At 60.6% G+C, this 17139-nt stretch overlaps 2 protein-coding genes across 2 annotated transcripts; both read right to left on the bottom strand.

Annotated features, from left to right (window-relative positions):
- Positions 1 to 1577: 1577 nt before the first annotated feature.
- Positions 1578 to 7602, bottom strand: LOC308616162 (UPF0449 protein C19orf25 homolog). Its single transcript, XM_081232300.1, has 3 exons — positions 7552 to 7602; positions 7217 to 7348; positions 1578 to 3267 (listed from the first exon to the last, which is right to left on the bottom strand). Exons 2-3 carry the CDS (start codon positions 7344 to 7346, stop codon positions 3038 to 3040), a joined length of 360 nt encoding a protein of 119 aa, XP_081088426.1. The 5' UTR covers positions 7347 to 7348; positions 7552 to 7602; the 3' UTR covers positions 1578 to 3037.
- A 2871-nt stretch (positions 7603 to 10473) lies between these two features.
- Positions 10474 to 17094, bottom strand: PCSK4 (proprotein convertase subtilisin/kexin type 4; the record flags this gene model as incomplete). Its single annotated transcript, XM_081232669.1, is given in 20 exon segments — positions 10474 to 10555; positions 10557 to 10683; positions 10686 to 10946; positions 11090 to 11212; positions 11559 to 11683; positions 11874 to 12098; positions 12311 to 12428; positions 12496 to 12599; positions 12678 to 12778; positions 13081 to 13293; positions 13381 to 13553; positions 13728 to 13816; positions 13913 to 13935; positions 13939 to 13989; positions 14067 to 14195; positions 14269 to 14274; positions 14278 to 14361; positions 15716 to 15820; positions 16102 to 16448; positions 16941 to 17094. Coding segments are annotated over 20 exon segments (2640 nt in total).
- Between the last annotated feature and the right edge of the window lie 45 nt (positions 17095 to 17139).

Below are 17139 nucleotides of genomic sequence, written 5' to 3'. Positions count from 1 at the left end.
CCGCCCCGCCGCCGGGCCTGGACTGCACTCTAAGGGAGGACGTCCCGCGAGGCGCCCGCCCGGCCCCCGGCCTTTCCCTTTTCGATCTCAGTCTCCTTTGCGACGCGGGAAGCCCTGGATCTGTGGGCTCCGTGCGGGCACGGCCTCCTCCCTGAGGTCCAGCACAGCTGTGGGACTCGGAGGCGGGGGGCCCTGGAGCCCACAGGTGCTTGAGGGAGCTGGTCCCAGAGGAGGAAGAGGGGGAGCCCCGGCACACCTGCACGAAGAGCCGCCCACCGCCTCCCTGCAGAACCCGGCTCTGGGCGGGGCTGCTCTCGGCCGCCCCGCGGATCTGCAGTCACAGTCGCCCTGCAGAGCTTCTCCTGGGGCCGGGGACCCTGTGCCGGCGTCCGTCCCTTCTCTGAGAGGAGGGGGATCAGGGCTGAGTCAAGAGGAGGTGCTGGAGGGGCCCCATCTCCACCCCGGGGGCCACCGACTGTCCCTCCCCTCCCTCGGACACTGCCGCCGCTGAGACACACAGACTCGCTGCAACCTTTCCCTCACACCCGACACACCGTCCTGCAGGACAGGCGCCAGGACTCTGCCTGAGGGCCTGGACGCAGCGCACGGGAAGGGCTGCACCATGTGCCCCTCCTGTGGAGGGCCAGCCGGCAGCAGCGGAGGAGGCCGGGGGCTGAGCAGGGTGCCAGGAACCGGGCCCCCAGGCGGATCAGGATCAGACGCGTCTCAGATACCGGCCGCCCCCGGCCCCCAGTCCCCGTCAGTAGCCAGAAGGGCGGGACTGGGGGGTCTTCCGAGCACCTTCTCAGATATGGGGGCTGAAGGATGCTGCGCCCCCACCACAGGCCAGCCTCCCTTGGAAAAGGGGGACCCACCCCAGTTTGCCCAGCCATGAGGGCCAGGGTGGGAGCCCCCCGCACTGGGAGACCCGGGCGGCACTCTGGCCGCTGTGTGCCTGTCTCCCCACGTGGGCCGTGGGGCGAACTCCCAGAGCTACCTCTAGGCAAGCAGCGCGGCCACAATGACTGGGGGCAGAGGACCCTCCCCTGCCGCCCCCGCTGCCCTCTGTCTGGCCCAGGCATTCTCTCCCCAGGCCGGGGCCATCCTGTCAGGGCCACCTCTGCCTTTTCCAACCCCTGCAGCGGGGCCAGCCACACCTCATCACCCAGCCCAGCAGGCCAATGGGGGCCCAGGGCACTGAGAAGATGGGCTTCCTGGAGGAAGGCACTGGTGGTTGCTGGACAGTCATCTGAGGCAGGAGCTGGAGGACCAAAGTCTGAAGCCCTCAGGATGCCGCCCGGCCACCCGCTGAGGGGACACAGGGCACCCACTCCCAGACCTCGGCCCAGGGGCAGACGGACACCACGAGCTGGGTGCTGGATTTGGTGCATCACCTGACCCCTGCCACCCTGCCGGCTGCCGCCCGAGCCCAGCTGTCTAGGCTCCCCCTCTACCCTGCGTCTCCCTCCTGGGTCTGCAATGCCACCGGACATGTGTAAATACGTACAGCCCCGTCCCATCCCGTCCCCCCAACCGTAAAGCCATCATCTGGCGGAAGGAGGCCGCGGAACCAGGCGTCTCACATGCACCTTTAATAAACAGCTATTGAGTTGCGCTCCACAATGCCTGCGCCCGTTTCCAGAGGGGACGAGCCGGGGTGGGGGTCCACGTGCTGCCTGCAGAGCCTCGCTGCCCACAACCGCGAGGACGCGAGGGGACACCCGAGGGCTGAGCCCCAGCGTGACCCGGGGGTGCAGGGAGAGCGCTCAGAACAGGCGCAGGGGGAGGCACCCGGCAGGAGTCAGTGGAGTGTCTCTGCCTGATGCCGGGGGGATCCGGAGGGTGGACAGTGCCCCAAAGACAGGCGGCCCCACCCGGAGGCCAGGCCGGGCAGGGAGAGGGGAAGCAGCTCACCCCAAGGACCCGCTGTTAGCCAGCGCACCCTGGAGGAGGCAGCCCGGCGTCCACTGCTGCCACTAGAGACAAGCCCGCACTTTCTTGACACCTGAGCCTCTAAGGTCAAGTCTCCAGTTTTGGGGTCTCTGAGGGTGAAGCAGACACTCTTTCTTCCTGGGATGCGCAGGGTCTCCCTTGTCAGGGCCCTGCGTGCTGGGTCCCAGCACTGCCCTGAGCTTCTGGGGACCCTGCAAAGGAGCAGTCTATGGGGGCACCGTTCAGGCAGCTACACACGGGGATTTCATCAGAGCGACTCGGGCTCACCCACGATGGGCCTGGCTCCGGGGCCACCTCCCGCCGGCCTACTGCTTCTCTGGTCTTCATGGGATGGGTGTTTTAGGGTGATGCCCTTTTCAAGATCCTCTCCTGCCCCACCACCCACCTGTCAGCAGACAAAGGTGCACGGACAGGAGGGCAGCTGGGTGATGGCCCGGGGCAGTGGACTGACCACCACGTCCTCTCATGGCGCCCCCGTGTGACAGAACCCCACAGCTGACGGACAGACTAGTGCCCTGGGGGAGCACCCAGGCCCTGGGTCGGGGTGCCGGGGGCCCTGAGGGGTGGCACCCACCGCGAGGCCCCATCTCAGATCTGGGCCCTGGGGCGGCCACAGCTCCTCACATAACCTTAGCCACTACGCGTCAGGGAGGACACTGAACTCCCCGCCCTCTTCTGGGACCCCTGGGGACCCCCAGTTCACACAGAGACGGCAGAAGCAGAGGGTGGGTCCCACCAGTTCAGCCTGATGGGGGGGGCAGTGAAGCAGGGTCGCCAGAGGAAGGAAGGGAGGATGGACGGAGGGCCCTCGGGGGCTGGGCCCCGCAGAAAGTCCAGTTGGGGCTCCTCAGGGCGAGGGGCATGCGCACAACCTGGACCCCACCCTCGGGGAGCGGCCTGTGCCTGGCTGAGGCAGCCCCACCCCCTGGGTGGGCTATGTCCCCCGGGGTCTCTGGGTGCCAGGCGTGCCTAGGCCGTGGAACAGAGAGCCTGGACCCTGGTTCCGGGACCCAGGGGCCAGGTGTCAGGTGAGGTGTGCCGGGCCAGGTGTTGAGCGGAGGCCCCAAGGCCCCGGGGAGCCGTGTCAGCCCAAGGAGGTGGCGGCCGCGGCACCCGGCAGAGCCACCTGGCCCACGTGGCTGACCTCCTGCTCCAGCTCCTCGCGCGCCCGCCACAGCTCCTCACGCCGCTGCTTCAGCTGGGCGCCCGCACGCCACAGCCGCTGGTTCGTGGCCACGTAGACCCGGCTCTGCTGGTAGAGCTGCTCCTGCTGGGCCTCAGTGTCCTCGGCCCTCCCAGAGGGGGCTGGGGGCTCTGGGGACAGGACATGGCAGCATCACTGCCTGCTGGCCACACAGGGGACTCAGTTTACCCCCCAAAGAAAGCAGTGGACCGAAGGGGACAGGTCACAGTAAAGGCCAGACTCCACCGTCCCTCGGCCCCACCTGGGAGTGGGCTCCAGCTCCTGGAAAGGGCCTTGACCCTGACCATGAGCCAGCCGGCCTCACCTGTGCTCTCAGCAATCAGGGAGGTGAGAGGAGGCCAGGAGGGCATGGACGCACATTTCCCAATGACCACGCTTCCTAAAGGGCGTGGCGGGGGGCGGGGGGACCAGGGCAGGAAAAGCACAGGTTTCAGGGCCACCTGGAGACATGTCAAGGTCCTCTCTGCTCTGCCTGGTTCCCTTATCTACAAACAGGCCCAGAAACGCTGGCATTTAACTAAAAATCACTTTATCTGCTTTAGTAACAAGGTGGGAAAGGCCAGACAGTGCACACGGAGGCCAGGTATAGCCCTAGATGTGAACACAGGCCGGCAGGCGAAGCCCCTAGCCCTCGAGTGGCCCCAGCACTGCTCATGGGGGAACTGGGCCCAGGATCCTTAAGTTGCGGCTCAAGTGGCCTCTGAAGACCCAGCCGCGGGCCAGGGATAAATACAGCTCCTGTTCCTCGGGCTGCCCCGTCCAACACGACGTTCCAAGTGATGGAAACGCCTAGCTAAGCCACCAAGGGCTCCTGAGCCCTTGAAATGTGGCCACATGGAACAAAGAACGGAATTTTCTTTTTTTTACTATTAAGAAGAAAAAAATTGTCCCACAGCCGCGTGTAAATCAGTGAAGTTAGAACACTCCTTCACACCATACACAAAATAAACTCAACATGGCTCAAAGACTTAAATGTAAGATATGACACGATACAACTTCGAGAAGAAAGCACAGGCAAAACATTCTCTGACATAAATGGTACCAATATTTCCTTAGGTCAGTCTCCCAAGGCAACAGAAATAAAAGCAAAACTGGGACTTCCCTGGTGGTCCAGTGGTAAAAAATCTGCCTTCCAATGCAGGGAATGAGGGTTTGATCCCTGGTGGGGGAACTAAGATCCCACATGCTGCAAACTACTGAGCTTGCGCGCCTCAACTAGAGCTCATGTGCCGCAAACTACAGAGCCCACGCACCCTGGAGCCCAGGCACCACACTAGAGAGAAGCCCGCGTGCCTCAATGAAGATCCCATGTGGCACAACAAAGACCGAATGCAGACAAAAATATATAAATAAATGAATAATAGAAATAAAATAATAAATAATAAACAGATGGGGCCTCATCAAACTCACAAGCTTTTGTACAGCAAAGGAAACCATCAAAGAAAAAGTCAACCTATGGAATGGGAGAAAATATTTGCAAATGATGCGACTGACAAAGGCTTAATCTCCAAAATATACAAACAGTTCATGCAACTAAATCAAAAAAACAAAACAGTCCAATCAAAAAATGGGCAGAAGACCTAAATAGACATGTCTTCAAAGAAGACATACAGATGGCCAACAGGCACATGAAAAGATGCTCAACATTGTTAATTATTAGTGAAATGCAAATCAAAACCACAATGAGGTATCAAGTCACACCAGTCAGAATGGCCATCATTAAAAAGTCTACAAACGGGGCTTCCCTGGTGGCGCAGTCGTTAAGAATCCGCCTGCCAATGCAGGGGACACGGGTTTGAGCCCTGGTCCGGGAAGATCCCACATGCCGCGGAGCAACTAAGCCCGTGTGCCACAAGTACTGAGCCCGCAAGGCACAACTACTGAAGCCGTGTGCCTAGAGCCCGTGCCATTGCAGTGAGAAGCCACACACTGCAACAAAGAGTAGCCCCCGCTCGCCGCAACTAGAGAAAGCCCGCGCAGAGCAATGAAGACCCAACGCAGCCAAAAAAAAAAAAAAAAGTCTACAAACAATAAATGCTGGAGAGGGTGTGGAGAAGAGGGAATCCTCCTACACTGTTGGTGAGAATGTAAGTTGGTGTAGCCACTGTGGAAAACACTATGGAGGCTCCTCAAAAAACTAAAAATAGAGCTACCATATAATCCAGCAATCCCACTCCTGGACATATAGCCAGACATGGAAACAACCTAAATGTCCATCAACAGATGAATGGATAAAGAAGATATGGGTGTGTGTGTGTGTGTGTGTGTGTACACACACACTGGAATACTACTCAGCCATAAAAAGGATGAAATAATGCCATTTGCAGCAACATGGATGGACCTAGAGATTATCATACTAAGTGAAGTAAGTCAGAAAAAAAAAGGACATAAACTATATATCACTTATATGTGGAATCTAAAACATGACCCAGGGCTTCCCTGGTGGCACAGTGGTTGAGAGTCCACCTGCTGATGCAGGGGACACGGGTTCGTGCCCTGGTCTGGGAGGATCCCACGTGCCGCGGAGCGGCTAGGCCCGTGAGCCATGGCCACCGAGCCTGCGCGTCTGGAGCCTGTGCTCCGCAACGGGAGAGGCCACAACAGTGAGAGGCCCACGTACCGCAAAAAAAAAAAGAATCCGCCTGCCAATGCAGGGGACACGGGTTTGGGCCCTGGTCCAGGAAGATCCCACACGCTGTGGAGCGGCTGGGCCCGTGCACCACAACTACTGAGCCCGCGCTCTAGAGCTCATGCTCTGCAACAAGAGAAGCCACCTCAGCAAGAAGCCCGCGCACCACAGCGAGGAGTGGCCCCCACTTGCTGCAACTAGAGAGAGGCCTGCGTGCAGCAACGGAGACCCAGTGCAGCCAAAAATAAAATAAATAAATTTAAAAACCCACAAAACACCATTCACTTTATAGCAGCACACCATATATACTCAATAAATATTTGTTAATCAATAAATATTTTTAAAATTTAAAAAATAAAAAAAAATAAAATATGACCCAAATTGGACTTCCCTGGTGGCCCCGTGGTTAAGACTCCACACTTCCACTGCAGGGGGCATGGGTTCGATCCCTGGTCGGGGAACTAAGATCCCACATGCCGAACAGCGCGGCCAAAAAAAAAAAAGAAAAGAAAAAAAACAACCCAAATGAGCTTATCTACGAAACAGAAACAGACTCACAGACATAGAGAACAGAACTGTGCTTGCCAAAGGGGAGGCGGGGCGAGGAAGGGACGAACTGGGAGTTTGGGATTAGCAGATGTAAAGTATTATATACAAAATGTATAAACAACAAGGTCCTACTGTAGAGCACAGGGAACCATAATCAATATCCTGTGATAAACCATAATGGGAAAGAATATGAAGAAGAATGTATATGTATGTATAACTGAGTCACTTTGCTGTACATCAGGAGTTAACAAAACACTGTAAATCAACTATACTTCAACTTTAAAAAAAGACACAAAGACAAACCCAAAACAAACAAACAGCAACAAAAAAACAAAGCCCCAAAGCGTTTCTCACTTTCTATCGTCCCACAAGCCTTAAATATTGAATGTTTCTACCCACTAGAATGGCCCGAGGGCAGGCACTTCCCCACCCCCTTGGCCAAGTTCCCCGACCCGGAAGCGAACCCGTGGCGCCTGCAGTGGAAGCGCCGAGTCTTCACCATTCGACCGCCAGGGAAGTCCCAGGCACTTCCATCTTTTTTGAGCACCTATCCACCTCAGTGCTTAAACCAGAACCTGGCCCACAAGAGGTTCTCAATGAAGGCTTGTTGAATGAATAAACGAACGTCACAGAGTGGAACACAAAATTCACCCTACAACTGTATGCCACTCATGTGCTTCCAACCTTCTGAACAACGGGTGGACACACGTTTTCTGCAAAAGGCCAGACCTACGTATTTTTGGCACTGTAGGGCCAGACAGTCTCCGTCCTGACTACTTAACTCTGCCAATATGTCTTAAAGGCAGCCAGGCGCTTCCCCCGCCCCTTCCTGCTGGGGTCTCTGGGCCGCCTCTCCCCTGCCTGACCTGGGCTCCCCTTACCTTCCCGGGCCACGGCGGTGAAGACTAGGTCCTCGGCGGGCGCCCCCCGCACGTCTTCCAGGATCTGCTCCACCGTGGGGGGCGCCGGGCGGGTGGGCAGCACCACGCGCTTCTTGGCCTTGGAGCCCATCCCTGCAAGTGGGAGAAGGGAGCGTGGAACGGGCCGTTCCTGCCGCCCAGCGAAACCTACACGCACTCCGGAACCCCGCTCCCGGGGAAGCCCGTCCTGCCCCGCTCCTCCCAGGGCCGAACAGCACAGGGCCAGGGGGTTCAGCCTCCGTCTCCACCCAGGTCCCAGCTTCCCGCTGAAGCTCCCAGCGCGACCGCCGCCTCACCTGGCGCCAAGCCTTCAGCCTCAACCGCGGCCCAGTGGCCATTTCCGCTTCCGGTTGGCGCGCGGACCCATCCTACAGGCCCGTGACGCGCACTTCCGGCCGGCTCCCGCCTGCCGCGAAGCCACGCCCCTCTTAAAGGGGCCGGGCACGCGAGGGTCCGGGTACCATCCGAGCAGCGAAGTTGACTGGACCAGAACTAGTAAAGACGCGACATCATCCTCCCCGCGCCGGGCCTGGAAGCCCAAGGGGTGGGCGTAGGGTCCAATCCCGGCTCTTCTCGCTGCCTAACAAGGCATCCGAAGCCCGGTTTTCTGCAAAAGGGGGACACGGCCCCCAACCCACGTGGCTGTCGTGGGAACAAAGTTACTGTGCAGCCCACGCCAGGTGGCGGGCGGACAGCGAGCGCTCCGTGAATGCCAGCTGCGCCAGCCCCAGCGAGGTGGCCAGGGGCGTAGCACGCGCGTCTGGTCCGGCCTCCCAGATCCCCGTCAGGGTCGCCTCTCCTGTCTCTAAAACCCCCTCCCCACCGGGGTGGGGGCGTAGCGCTGGACGGTGATCTTGGCCCCTCCCCCTCTTGGGTAGCAGGGGAAGAATGGCTCAGAGCCCCGGGAGGTTTTTGAGTTTCTAAACAACCTTATAAAAAGTAACTTACAGGGAATTCCCTGGCGGTCCAGTGGTTAGGACTCCGCGCTCTCACTGCCGAGGGCTTGGGTTCAATCCCTGGTGGGGGAACTAAGCTCCCACATCCCAGAAGCCGCAAGGCGCGGCCAAAAAAAAAAAAAAAAGCAATTTACACGCCATAAAGTCCACCTGTTTAAAGTGTACAAGTCAATGGTTTGGGAATATAGAGAGAGATCTGTTCTGGACGTTTCACATCAGTGGAATCACACACCGTGTGTCCTTTTATGCCTGGCTTCTCTCACTGAGCATCGTGTTCTCCGGGTCCATCCATGTCGTAAGGAGTGTCAGTGCTTCACTCCTTTTCATGGCTTAGTGATGTTCCCATGTGTGGATGGACCACACTGCATCTATTCATTCACCTGTTAGTGGACATTTAGGCTGTTTCCACATTTTGGCTGCTGTGAATCATGCTGCTGTGAACATCCTCGCACAGGTTTTTGTGTGAATGTGTCTTTAGTTTTCTCGGGCATGTACCCGGCAGCAGAATCGCTGAGTCCTACAGTAACTCTATGTTTAATTGTCTGTGGAACTATTTCCCAAAGTGGCTGCCCCAAGATGGCATGTTTTGGGCACTATGTGCCAGGCGGGAAAACTACCTCTTTGGATCCTTGAGAGTATTTGGTGAGGCAGGTGCCAGGCTTAATGCTGTTACACGGGTGCAGCCACTGAGGCTCTGAGAGGGAGGCCAGGTGCCTCTGGACACACAGACTGGACCTAACTTCAGAACTAGGGGCTGAGCTTGGTGGGACTCTGGGGGGCGTGGGCAGGACTCGGAGAGCAGCTGGCTGTCTCCCCTCCCTCACTAGCCACCTGCTTCCATTGGGTCCAGCTGCAGCCCTAGACAGAGCTTCATTCCCTTCACGGCTTGAGGCTGGCCAACCTGGGCCTGATGGCCAAGGAGATTCTCAGGGGCCCAGGGCCACTGGATACTGGGGCTCTCTCTGGGGCTCCTGAAACAAACCAGGACCGCGCCTTGGAGTTCAAGTGAAGCCCATGGTCAAGGCACAACCAGCCTCCACTTTCTTGTGGTAATTGCCTCCCCGCTCTGAAAATCAGGAGGAACATGTCCCCACCCCACCTGTGTGTGTGAGGACAGAGGAGGGACTCTTACTAACTCCATCCATGCCCTACCTCACCCCCATCCCCACACCCCTGCACCTCAGGATCCTCCTTCTGTTCCAGAGAGGTGGAGAACCCATTTTTCAGATGAGGAGGTCGAGGCCTGAAGGAGTGAGATCAATGTACCCCAGCTCATAATTCCCTCAGCCTCCCAAAGACCTCAGAAAATAGACAAAGGTGTAATTACTGGAAGCTGGTAGACAGGCTGAGTGGATGGAACGCTGTGTGAATTGTCATCTGCAAATTGCACTTCTGTTAGTTCTCGGCATTAAAGAGAAACTCACGCATAAAGATGGAAGAGGAGGGCTTCCCTGGTGGCGCAGTGGTTAAGAACCCATCTGCCAATGCAGGGGACATGGGTTCGAGCCCTGGTCCAGGAGGATCCCACATGCCACGGAGCAACTAAGCCCACGCGCCACAACTACTGAAGCTCATGTGCCTAGAGCCCGCGAGCCACAACTACTGAAGCCCGCGCCGCAACAAAGAGCAGCTCCCACTTGCTGCAACTAGAGAAAACCCACACACAGCAACAAAGAGCCAACACAGCCTAAATTAAAAAAAAAAAAAGATGGAAGAGGAGCCAGAGCCACAGGAGGCCAGGAGGCCAGGCCATATCGTGGGGCCTCAGAGGCTTTGCAGCACATGGGCGGGTGTCACTTGGGACCCTACCCCACCCCACCCCCAGAACCCCAGGTGACCCCTTCTCCAGGGACAGACGCCCAGGGGAAAGCAGATTCCACATGATACGCAGGGGACTCCCGCAATCATGACATGGAGAAGGGGCCAGTGCCCCAAAGGAGCCCACAGACTTGCACCTCCTTTTCAACCTTTATTTGCAAACTCTGAGGTTGCACGTGGTACCCGAGACTCTGGACGGTGTCATCTGCTCTCCTTCCCGCTTCCCCCATTCCGGGAAGGGAAGGGATGGTGGTCACTGCCAGACTCTGCCCCATCCTACCCTCTCCCAACCCAAACTGTGCAACGAGACTTCTCTCTCTCTCTCCCCCTCTTTCACCTGGACCTGCCAAGTCCGGGGTGCAGGGTCCCACGGGGCGCCCGTTTGGACACGGGGCAGCGGTGCCCACCAGGGACCTGGGTGGAGGCACATGCTGGTTGTCCTTGTCAACCAGCTCCGGGTTCCAGCTTGCAGCGGGGTCTGGAGTGGTGATGGGAGTGGCCCGCCGCTCCGGGGGGTCCCATCCATGGTGGCAGGCAGCCTACGTACAAGGAGGACGCGGCAGAGGAGGGGGCTCCCGAAGGCCATGGCCAGCAGGGCCAGCACCACGGCCTGGGCCGGGCCGCGGCGGCAGGGGCAGGCGGTCGCGGTCGGCTGGGGGGACCCTCAGGGGGGTCAGGTCCCGAGCAGGAGCTCCGCTGCGCGTCCAGCATGGACGGCGGGGGGCAAGCGGTACAGTCCAGCAGGGAGCTGCCGCGGCAGGTGTAACAGGACGAGTGGCAGCTGGAACAGACCCGCAGGGCAGGCGCGGCCGGGCGCCCAGGTTCGGCCGTCACCGCCTGCTGGGTGTGGTTGAAGTACCTCGGTGGGCAGTAGGCGAGGCAGAGGTGGCCCAGGATGTAGGCAGGGCTCTGGCATTCTGCATGAGGGAGGGACACGTCCACCGGGCTGTGAGGCCGCGACCTGCAGCCCCGGCCCGCCCGTCCCCTGCCTCAGGCCGCACACGCATGCTGCCCGCCTGCCGCCTCCCAGCAGGTGGGCCATGTGGCACCGGGCACTCACCCTGGCACGGCCCCTCTGTGTCCCGCTGCACACACGCGTTGCTGGTCACCTGGGGGCCCGAGGGCCGCGCCGTCATGTCCTCGGCCGTCCCATAGAGCAGCAGCGTGTAGCGGTACAGCGTCCCTGGGCAGGGGTCATGGTGGGCATGGGGAAAAGAGGGAAAGGCTGTTGGCAGCCTCGTCCTGCCATTCTGGGCCCCCACCCTCCCCAGATCCCTGGACTCAGATGGTGCCCAGGGTCGCCCAGTACCCTCTGTGCGCTGGTAACTGGACACCTCCTGCCCCTAATACCTGAACCCCTACTGTGCACTGGTAACCAAACACCTATTACATGCCAGCCCTGTGTGCTCAGTCTCTCAGAGGACACCAGCGGGAGCCCTGTGCCTTGGGCTTGAAGGCAGTAAGGAGGCCGCCAGCTCCAGAGCATGGGGCAGGTGGGGCTCGAGCCCCAGCCTGTGCCCAGCTCTCACCGGTGTTGAAATAGTAGCCCTTGTTCTCCGGGACCAGGGTCCACAAGCCGCGAGGGTCCTCATCCCAGAAGTGGGTAGACATGAAGATCCAGTTGTTGTAGCCTTGGTCACTGACGTCAAAGGGTCTGGGACAGACAGGCACGCAGGGGAAGGAGGGGGGTTTCACAACCACAGTCCTGACCGGCCGCGAGCACAGTAAGTGTCTGTGATGCCAAGGGGTGGGGTCCAGCCCGCCTGACCCCACGGGGCACTTGTCTCCTCCTCGTGGGGTCGCTCAGGAAAGAGAGTTTGTGGCCCGGTGTCCTGCCCCCGTACCTGATGGCCACAAGCGTGGAGCGGGTGCCCATGGGGCTGGTGAGCGAGATCTCCAAGTCCCCACGGCGGCTGTAGGACAGGGACAGCTGCACCTGCACGTGCTCCAGCGAGCGGATGTAGTTGGTGTGGCCGAAGCAGGCTGACACTTTCTTCCTCACGTGCGTCACCCGCAGGATGGGGCTGGGGGCTGCGGCACGTGAGGTGAGGGCCCCTCCTGCTGGCCTGCTGGGGGATGGGCGGCCAGCAGGCAGGGTCTGGGCTCAGATCCTGCCCTCTCCTTGTACAGATGGCTGAACTGAGACCTCGGGCCTGCCTCCACATGTCCACCCACCAGAGTGGTAATGACAGGGGTTGGGGGGAGAGGTCTGGGGACGTGGCAGTGGGGATGTGGCTGGGGTTAGATGTGGGCGTGAAGGTGGGCAGAGGAGGGCGCTCACGTGGGGGTGTGCACGATGCGAATGATGCATTTCTTCTGGGGCTGTGTGGGCAGCCACGAGCGAGCCAAGTCCACCAGCAGCCCGGCGTCCAGCAGTCCGTAGCCGTAGTGGTGGCTCACTGCGTGGAGGGGCGTGGTCATCACCCTGTGGGCGTGGCATCCCCAACCCCGCCTGTCCTGCCGCACCTTGGCGCCCCACGCCGTTGGTCCTCCAGTCCTCAGCCTGGAGCTGCGCTGGCCTGGACGCCCGGACCACCAGATGCTGCATGTCCCTCCACGTCAAGAAAGGGCTGGGGGTGGGTGAGGGAGGGTGAGCCGGGGCCACGCTGCAGAGCTCTGGCAGTAGGGGGGACCCCTCCGTCACCTACTTGGCCTCCAGAGCCAGGGCGATCATGCCCGCAGCCAGCGGGGCGGAGGCCAAGGTGCCCGTGTGCTTGTCCGTGCACCGGTGGTGCAGGTCTGTGGTGACCTGGGGGCACAGAGAGGGACTCAGGAGCCTGGTGCACAGGAAAACCCGGCCCTTGTTCAAAACGGCCCAAGCGCTCCAAGGAAGAGGCACCTCAGAGCACGACAGCAGGCCTGGGGCCCTGAACACAGCCGCCCAGCTGCCAGCCCTGCCTGGGAGACATGAGGGCATGTGAAGGGGCGCCAACCGTGGGGCCTGGTCCCTTGACCCCAGTCTGTGTACCAGACACGAACCGGGCAGCCCTGGGAAGAGACAAGGTGAAGGACAGGAGGGAAGGCAGGGCACCGGGTGGGGCGGGCGCTCACGATTCGGGGGTCGGCAGCAATGCCACTGCTGTAGGTAGTGGTGAGCATGGAGGCGCAGGCCTCGCTGTACCAGGGAACGCGGCCCTGCTGGGTGGTGCTGCCCACCGAGAGTGTGTGGATGCTATTGGTGTAGCCATCACAGTTGCAGTTGTCATAGTGCAGGCCACCGTTGCCTGACGCCCAGATGAAGAGGCTGCCCAGCCCGCCTCGGCCCTGCAGATGGAGAACCAGGCCAGAGACGGGGACGGGGTGTGGGCCTCGCATGCTGGCCCAGGCCCTCCGTGCCCCATACCAGCTCACCTTGGTCACGCCGTGCCTGAAGGCCTCTTGGGTGAGGATGCCCGGGCCGTCCACTGTGCGGCCGTCGTCCTCAGGGCCCCAGCTGGCGCTGTAGATGTGGATGTGCTGTGGCTGCAGGTTCAGCGACTGGGCCTCGATCATGTCAGTGATGGTGCCGTCCAGCATGCGCACCCCTGCACAGGCGGCCTTGGTGAACACCCCGCCTGCGCCCTGCACTCTCCCCGCCCTGGGGATGGAGGTGTCTGTGGGGGTTTCAGCTCTCCCCGACCCTGAGCCTGGGGCCCTGACATGGCCCAGTGGCTAGTGTGGGGCCGAGAGGCGCCCTGCCACCCTCCTGGCCTGAGTACCTCCGATTCGGGCATTGTAGGCGATGCCAGCACCACAGAACCTGTTGTTTGCCGTCACTGCCACCTCCCCAACACAGCGGGTCCCATGCCTGGCGCCAGGGCAGAGACAGGTGCCCGTCACAGCCCCTTGGCCCCTCGTAGGGTAGCGGGGGCTGCCCCCATGCCCTGTGGGATGCCGGGCTCACCGGTTCTCATTGCTGGGTGTGTATCACGGCTGGGGGTCCGGGTCATAGTCATTGAAGTCGTAGCTGGCTAGGGGGTCCTGGGGGGTGGAGACATGAGGAGCTGCGACCAGCCGTGGGACCTGGGGCAGCCCCCACCCTAGCCCCACAGGCTCACATAGTTGGCCCAGAGGTCTGGGTGGTCCTTCTCAATGCCGTCGTCCAGGACAGAAACCACGATGCCCTGGCCAGACAGCCCCTGGCTCCAGACCTGCAGGATGTTCAGGTCCGGCTGCACCTCCTTGTTCTGTGCAAGGCGGGGCCGGGGTCAGTGGGGCTCTGGTCTGGCCTGACCCCACTGCCCAGCCCGGCCAGCTCACCATGTACTACTGCTTGGAGAACCAGGGGTCCGTGGGCACCACCAAGGAGCGTTTCACCCGCCGCTGCACCGTCTGCTGCTGGAACCACTGCACCTGGGGACGGGGAGACCACACCATGGGAGGGGCTGGACCCACAAGCAGCCCACCCTCCTCCCAGCTTCCTGCCCTCACACCAGGCTGCTTTGGAGGGCCCTGTCCCTCAGCCCTTCCACCAATTCCTGGTCAAAGGGCCCAAATCTGCTTCCAGGGTCTGGCGTTGGCCTCTTCCCTGGATCTGCCAAGGGGCAGCGGTGTGAGGCTGAGGCTTAGTGTGTCTGGGCTGTCACCTACTTGGCCTGGGGCCCACGTGGTGTGCGATGGGGCCAGGGACCCCGTGTTTGCTGGGGCTGCTCTTGGGGGTCCCCGTGTGCCTGGGGCTCTGCCTCCGGAGGGGACTGAAGCCCTCAGAGCACCCATCCCCTGTGGCCCACAGACATGTGGTGGCTGCTATTCAGGGTGGCTGCTGCTCCTGGGGTCCCAACCCTGCTCCCGTCCCCATCCCTGTTCTAGAATCCCTCTCTCTAAGACATACCCATATCCCCTTGCAGTATTCACTTCTCTCGACCACACCCTCCCTGGTGCAGGACACCCCTGTATGGCTACACCCACCTCCTCCCTGGTCCTCCAGCAGCCCTGCCCTGCTGCCTCTCTACAACCCATTCTTGGCACACTGCAGCATTACTCTCTGTGGAACCCGTGCCTGTCCACCACCTCTCCAAAGTCCAGAAGGCCCCCTGCCTGTCTGGCCCCCAGCAACCTTCCTCTGCTGCAGCCACAGTGGCTGCCTCACCCCAGGGCCTTTGCACATGCCCTTCTGCCTGCCCCAGGCCGCCCTTTCTCAGACCTTTGCCCTTTCACCCTTTTCCTTGTTCTGCTCCCAGTACCCCCCCAACCTGGTTGATGTTCCCCCGTCCCCATCTCAGCAATCAGGGCCATCTTCTCCCCATTTGCTCAGCTCCAGATCCTGATTTCTCTTTGTCCCACACATCCAATCCATCAGCAAGCCCTGGCCTCCGTCCTGCAAACCACGTCTCGAACCAACCACTTCTCTCTGTCCCCGTGCTCCTGGTGGGGTTTCCAGCTGTCATGCTTCTTGCCTCCTTGCCAACCAGCCCCCCCCTCCCCCAGCCCAGCCTCTTTATGGGGTACCTGGGAACTTTGATGTTTCAGGGTGAGATAGAGGAGGGAAGGGGAGGTGGCAAGAAATTGTTGACAGTGCACCTGCCCTGGGATGAGTGCCCTGCACAGATCTTCCCCATTTGGCTCCCCACTGTATAGACTAGGGGGCCAAATGGACACCAAGACTCAGAGAGAGCTGGTGACTTGCAGAAGGTCACACAGTCATTTATTACAAGAATAACGAGAGGTGCTGACATCCCTCAGGGGGCAGCCTCAAGGCGAGGCTCACCTTGGGGTCTTTCTTCAGACGCAGGCGGTGGCCCCAGTGTGGGGTCAGGGACTGCTGGACCATGCCCCGGTGCCGCAGATGGAAATACTGCCCATCAGGGAAAATCTGGGAATAAAGGGGAGCAGCTGCATGGCTGGGACCTGGTTCCCCTGATGGAGTCCCTCCCAGGACAGGGGCCAGCCCCCCTTCCTTACGTTTCCCACAACCAGGTGCCCAGGTGGGAGCTTCAGATGCCCTCTGAGGGTCCCAGGATCTGGAGATGGTCTAGGCAGTAGTGAGCTGGGGGGTCCTTGATATCTGGGGAACCTAGCGAGGGACCCTCTTATCTGCCGAGGTCTGGGGTCGTCCAGCCCCCGCCCCCTCCTATCAGTCCGGGTCCCACCCACCGGCCCCAGGTTGACGAAGCCGAATTTGCGCGCCAGGCGCTCGATTTCCTGGTAACCCTGGGACACCCGCACGGCCCAGCTGCTGACATAGATGGGAGCCCGGGGTGAGGCCCAACCCACAGCCATGGGGCCAACGAGTGCCAGGCCCAAGGCCAAGGTCAGGCGCAGCCAGAGAGCACTCCGGGCGGGCCTCAAGCCGGCGGGGCGGGGCCTCAGGAAGCCCCACCTCCTGGCCAAACCGCCGAGATGGCCCAAGCGCCCGCCCCGCCCCAGGCGCCATAGCAACCCCTGAAAGCCTTCAACTCCCAGGGGGCCTTGCAGCTCCCCAGCTTGATGGGCGCGAAGATCTGACAGCAGGGTGGGGGAGAGACATGCCCACCCTGTTCTTCCGCAGACTCGAACCCTCTGGAGCCTCAGTCTTCCCATTTGTACAATGATTCCCCAATTCTCCTGACCCAGAGGTGCGTGTTCTCTGTTGCTATAATTGACCCCGCCCCTTATTTTGCCCCGTCCACTTTCCTATACACCCCCTCCCCTAGAATAAGCCTTGCCTCCTCCCCGGTCCAACCAGAATTGCTCTTTCGAATAAGTCCCACCTCCTCAGTTTAGCTCCGCCCCACCCTGCCTTTCAGATTCCGTCCCTCCTCCTTTACGTTCAGCCCCGCCCCTTCTCTGTTTTTGCTAATGAATCCCTTCTCGTTTCTCCAATCAGCTCTGGCCTTTCTCCAGCCCCTCCCACCAGCTCCGCCTCCCGAGCACTCTTCTCTCCTCACCCAGCTCCGCCCACAACGGCTCAGTCAATAATCCCCGGCCATGACCCCGCCCCTCCAATCAGCTACGTCCCGCTCCCGCTGGGCCAATCGGCGCCCTCAGCCCCCGCGCCCCGCCCCCTTCCTCCAAAGTCGCGGCTGCGACAGCCGCGGCCGGCCCTGGGGCAATGCGGCGGAGGAGACGGGGCAGACCCCACCTCCTTTGTCCTCCCTGCTCTCCCATTGGCCAGAGCCGGGGGCAGGAGGCGGAGACCAGCCTGGGGGCGGA

Source organism: Mesoplodon bidens (assembly GCF_964165515.1).
Source record: "Mesoplodon bidens genome assembly, chromosome: 4".
Lineage (NCBI taxonomy): Eukaryota > Metazoa > Chordata > Mammalia > Artiodactyla > Ziphiidae > Mesoplodon > Mesoplodon bidens.
This window is presented reverse-complemented; position numbering and strand designations above follow the sequence as displayed.

What these genes read in the sequence shown, in the direction of transcription:
- LOC308616162 (XM_081232300.1), bottom strand. Translation starts at nt 7,346, where the DNA reads ATGGGCTCCAAGGCCAAGAAGCGCGTGGTGCTGCCCACCCGCCCGGCG. An exon ending in CACCGCCGTGGCCCGGGAAG is followed by an intron (nt 3,268 to 7,216) that starts GTAAGGGGAGCC and finishes TCCTGTCCCCAG; the next exon opens with AGCCCCCAGCCCCCTCTGGG.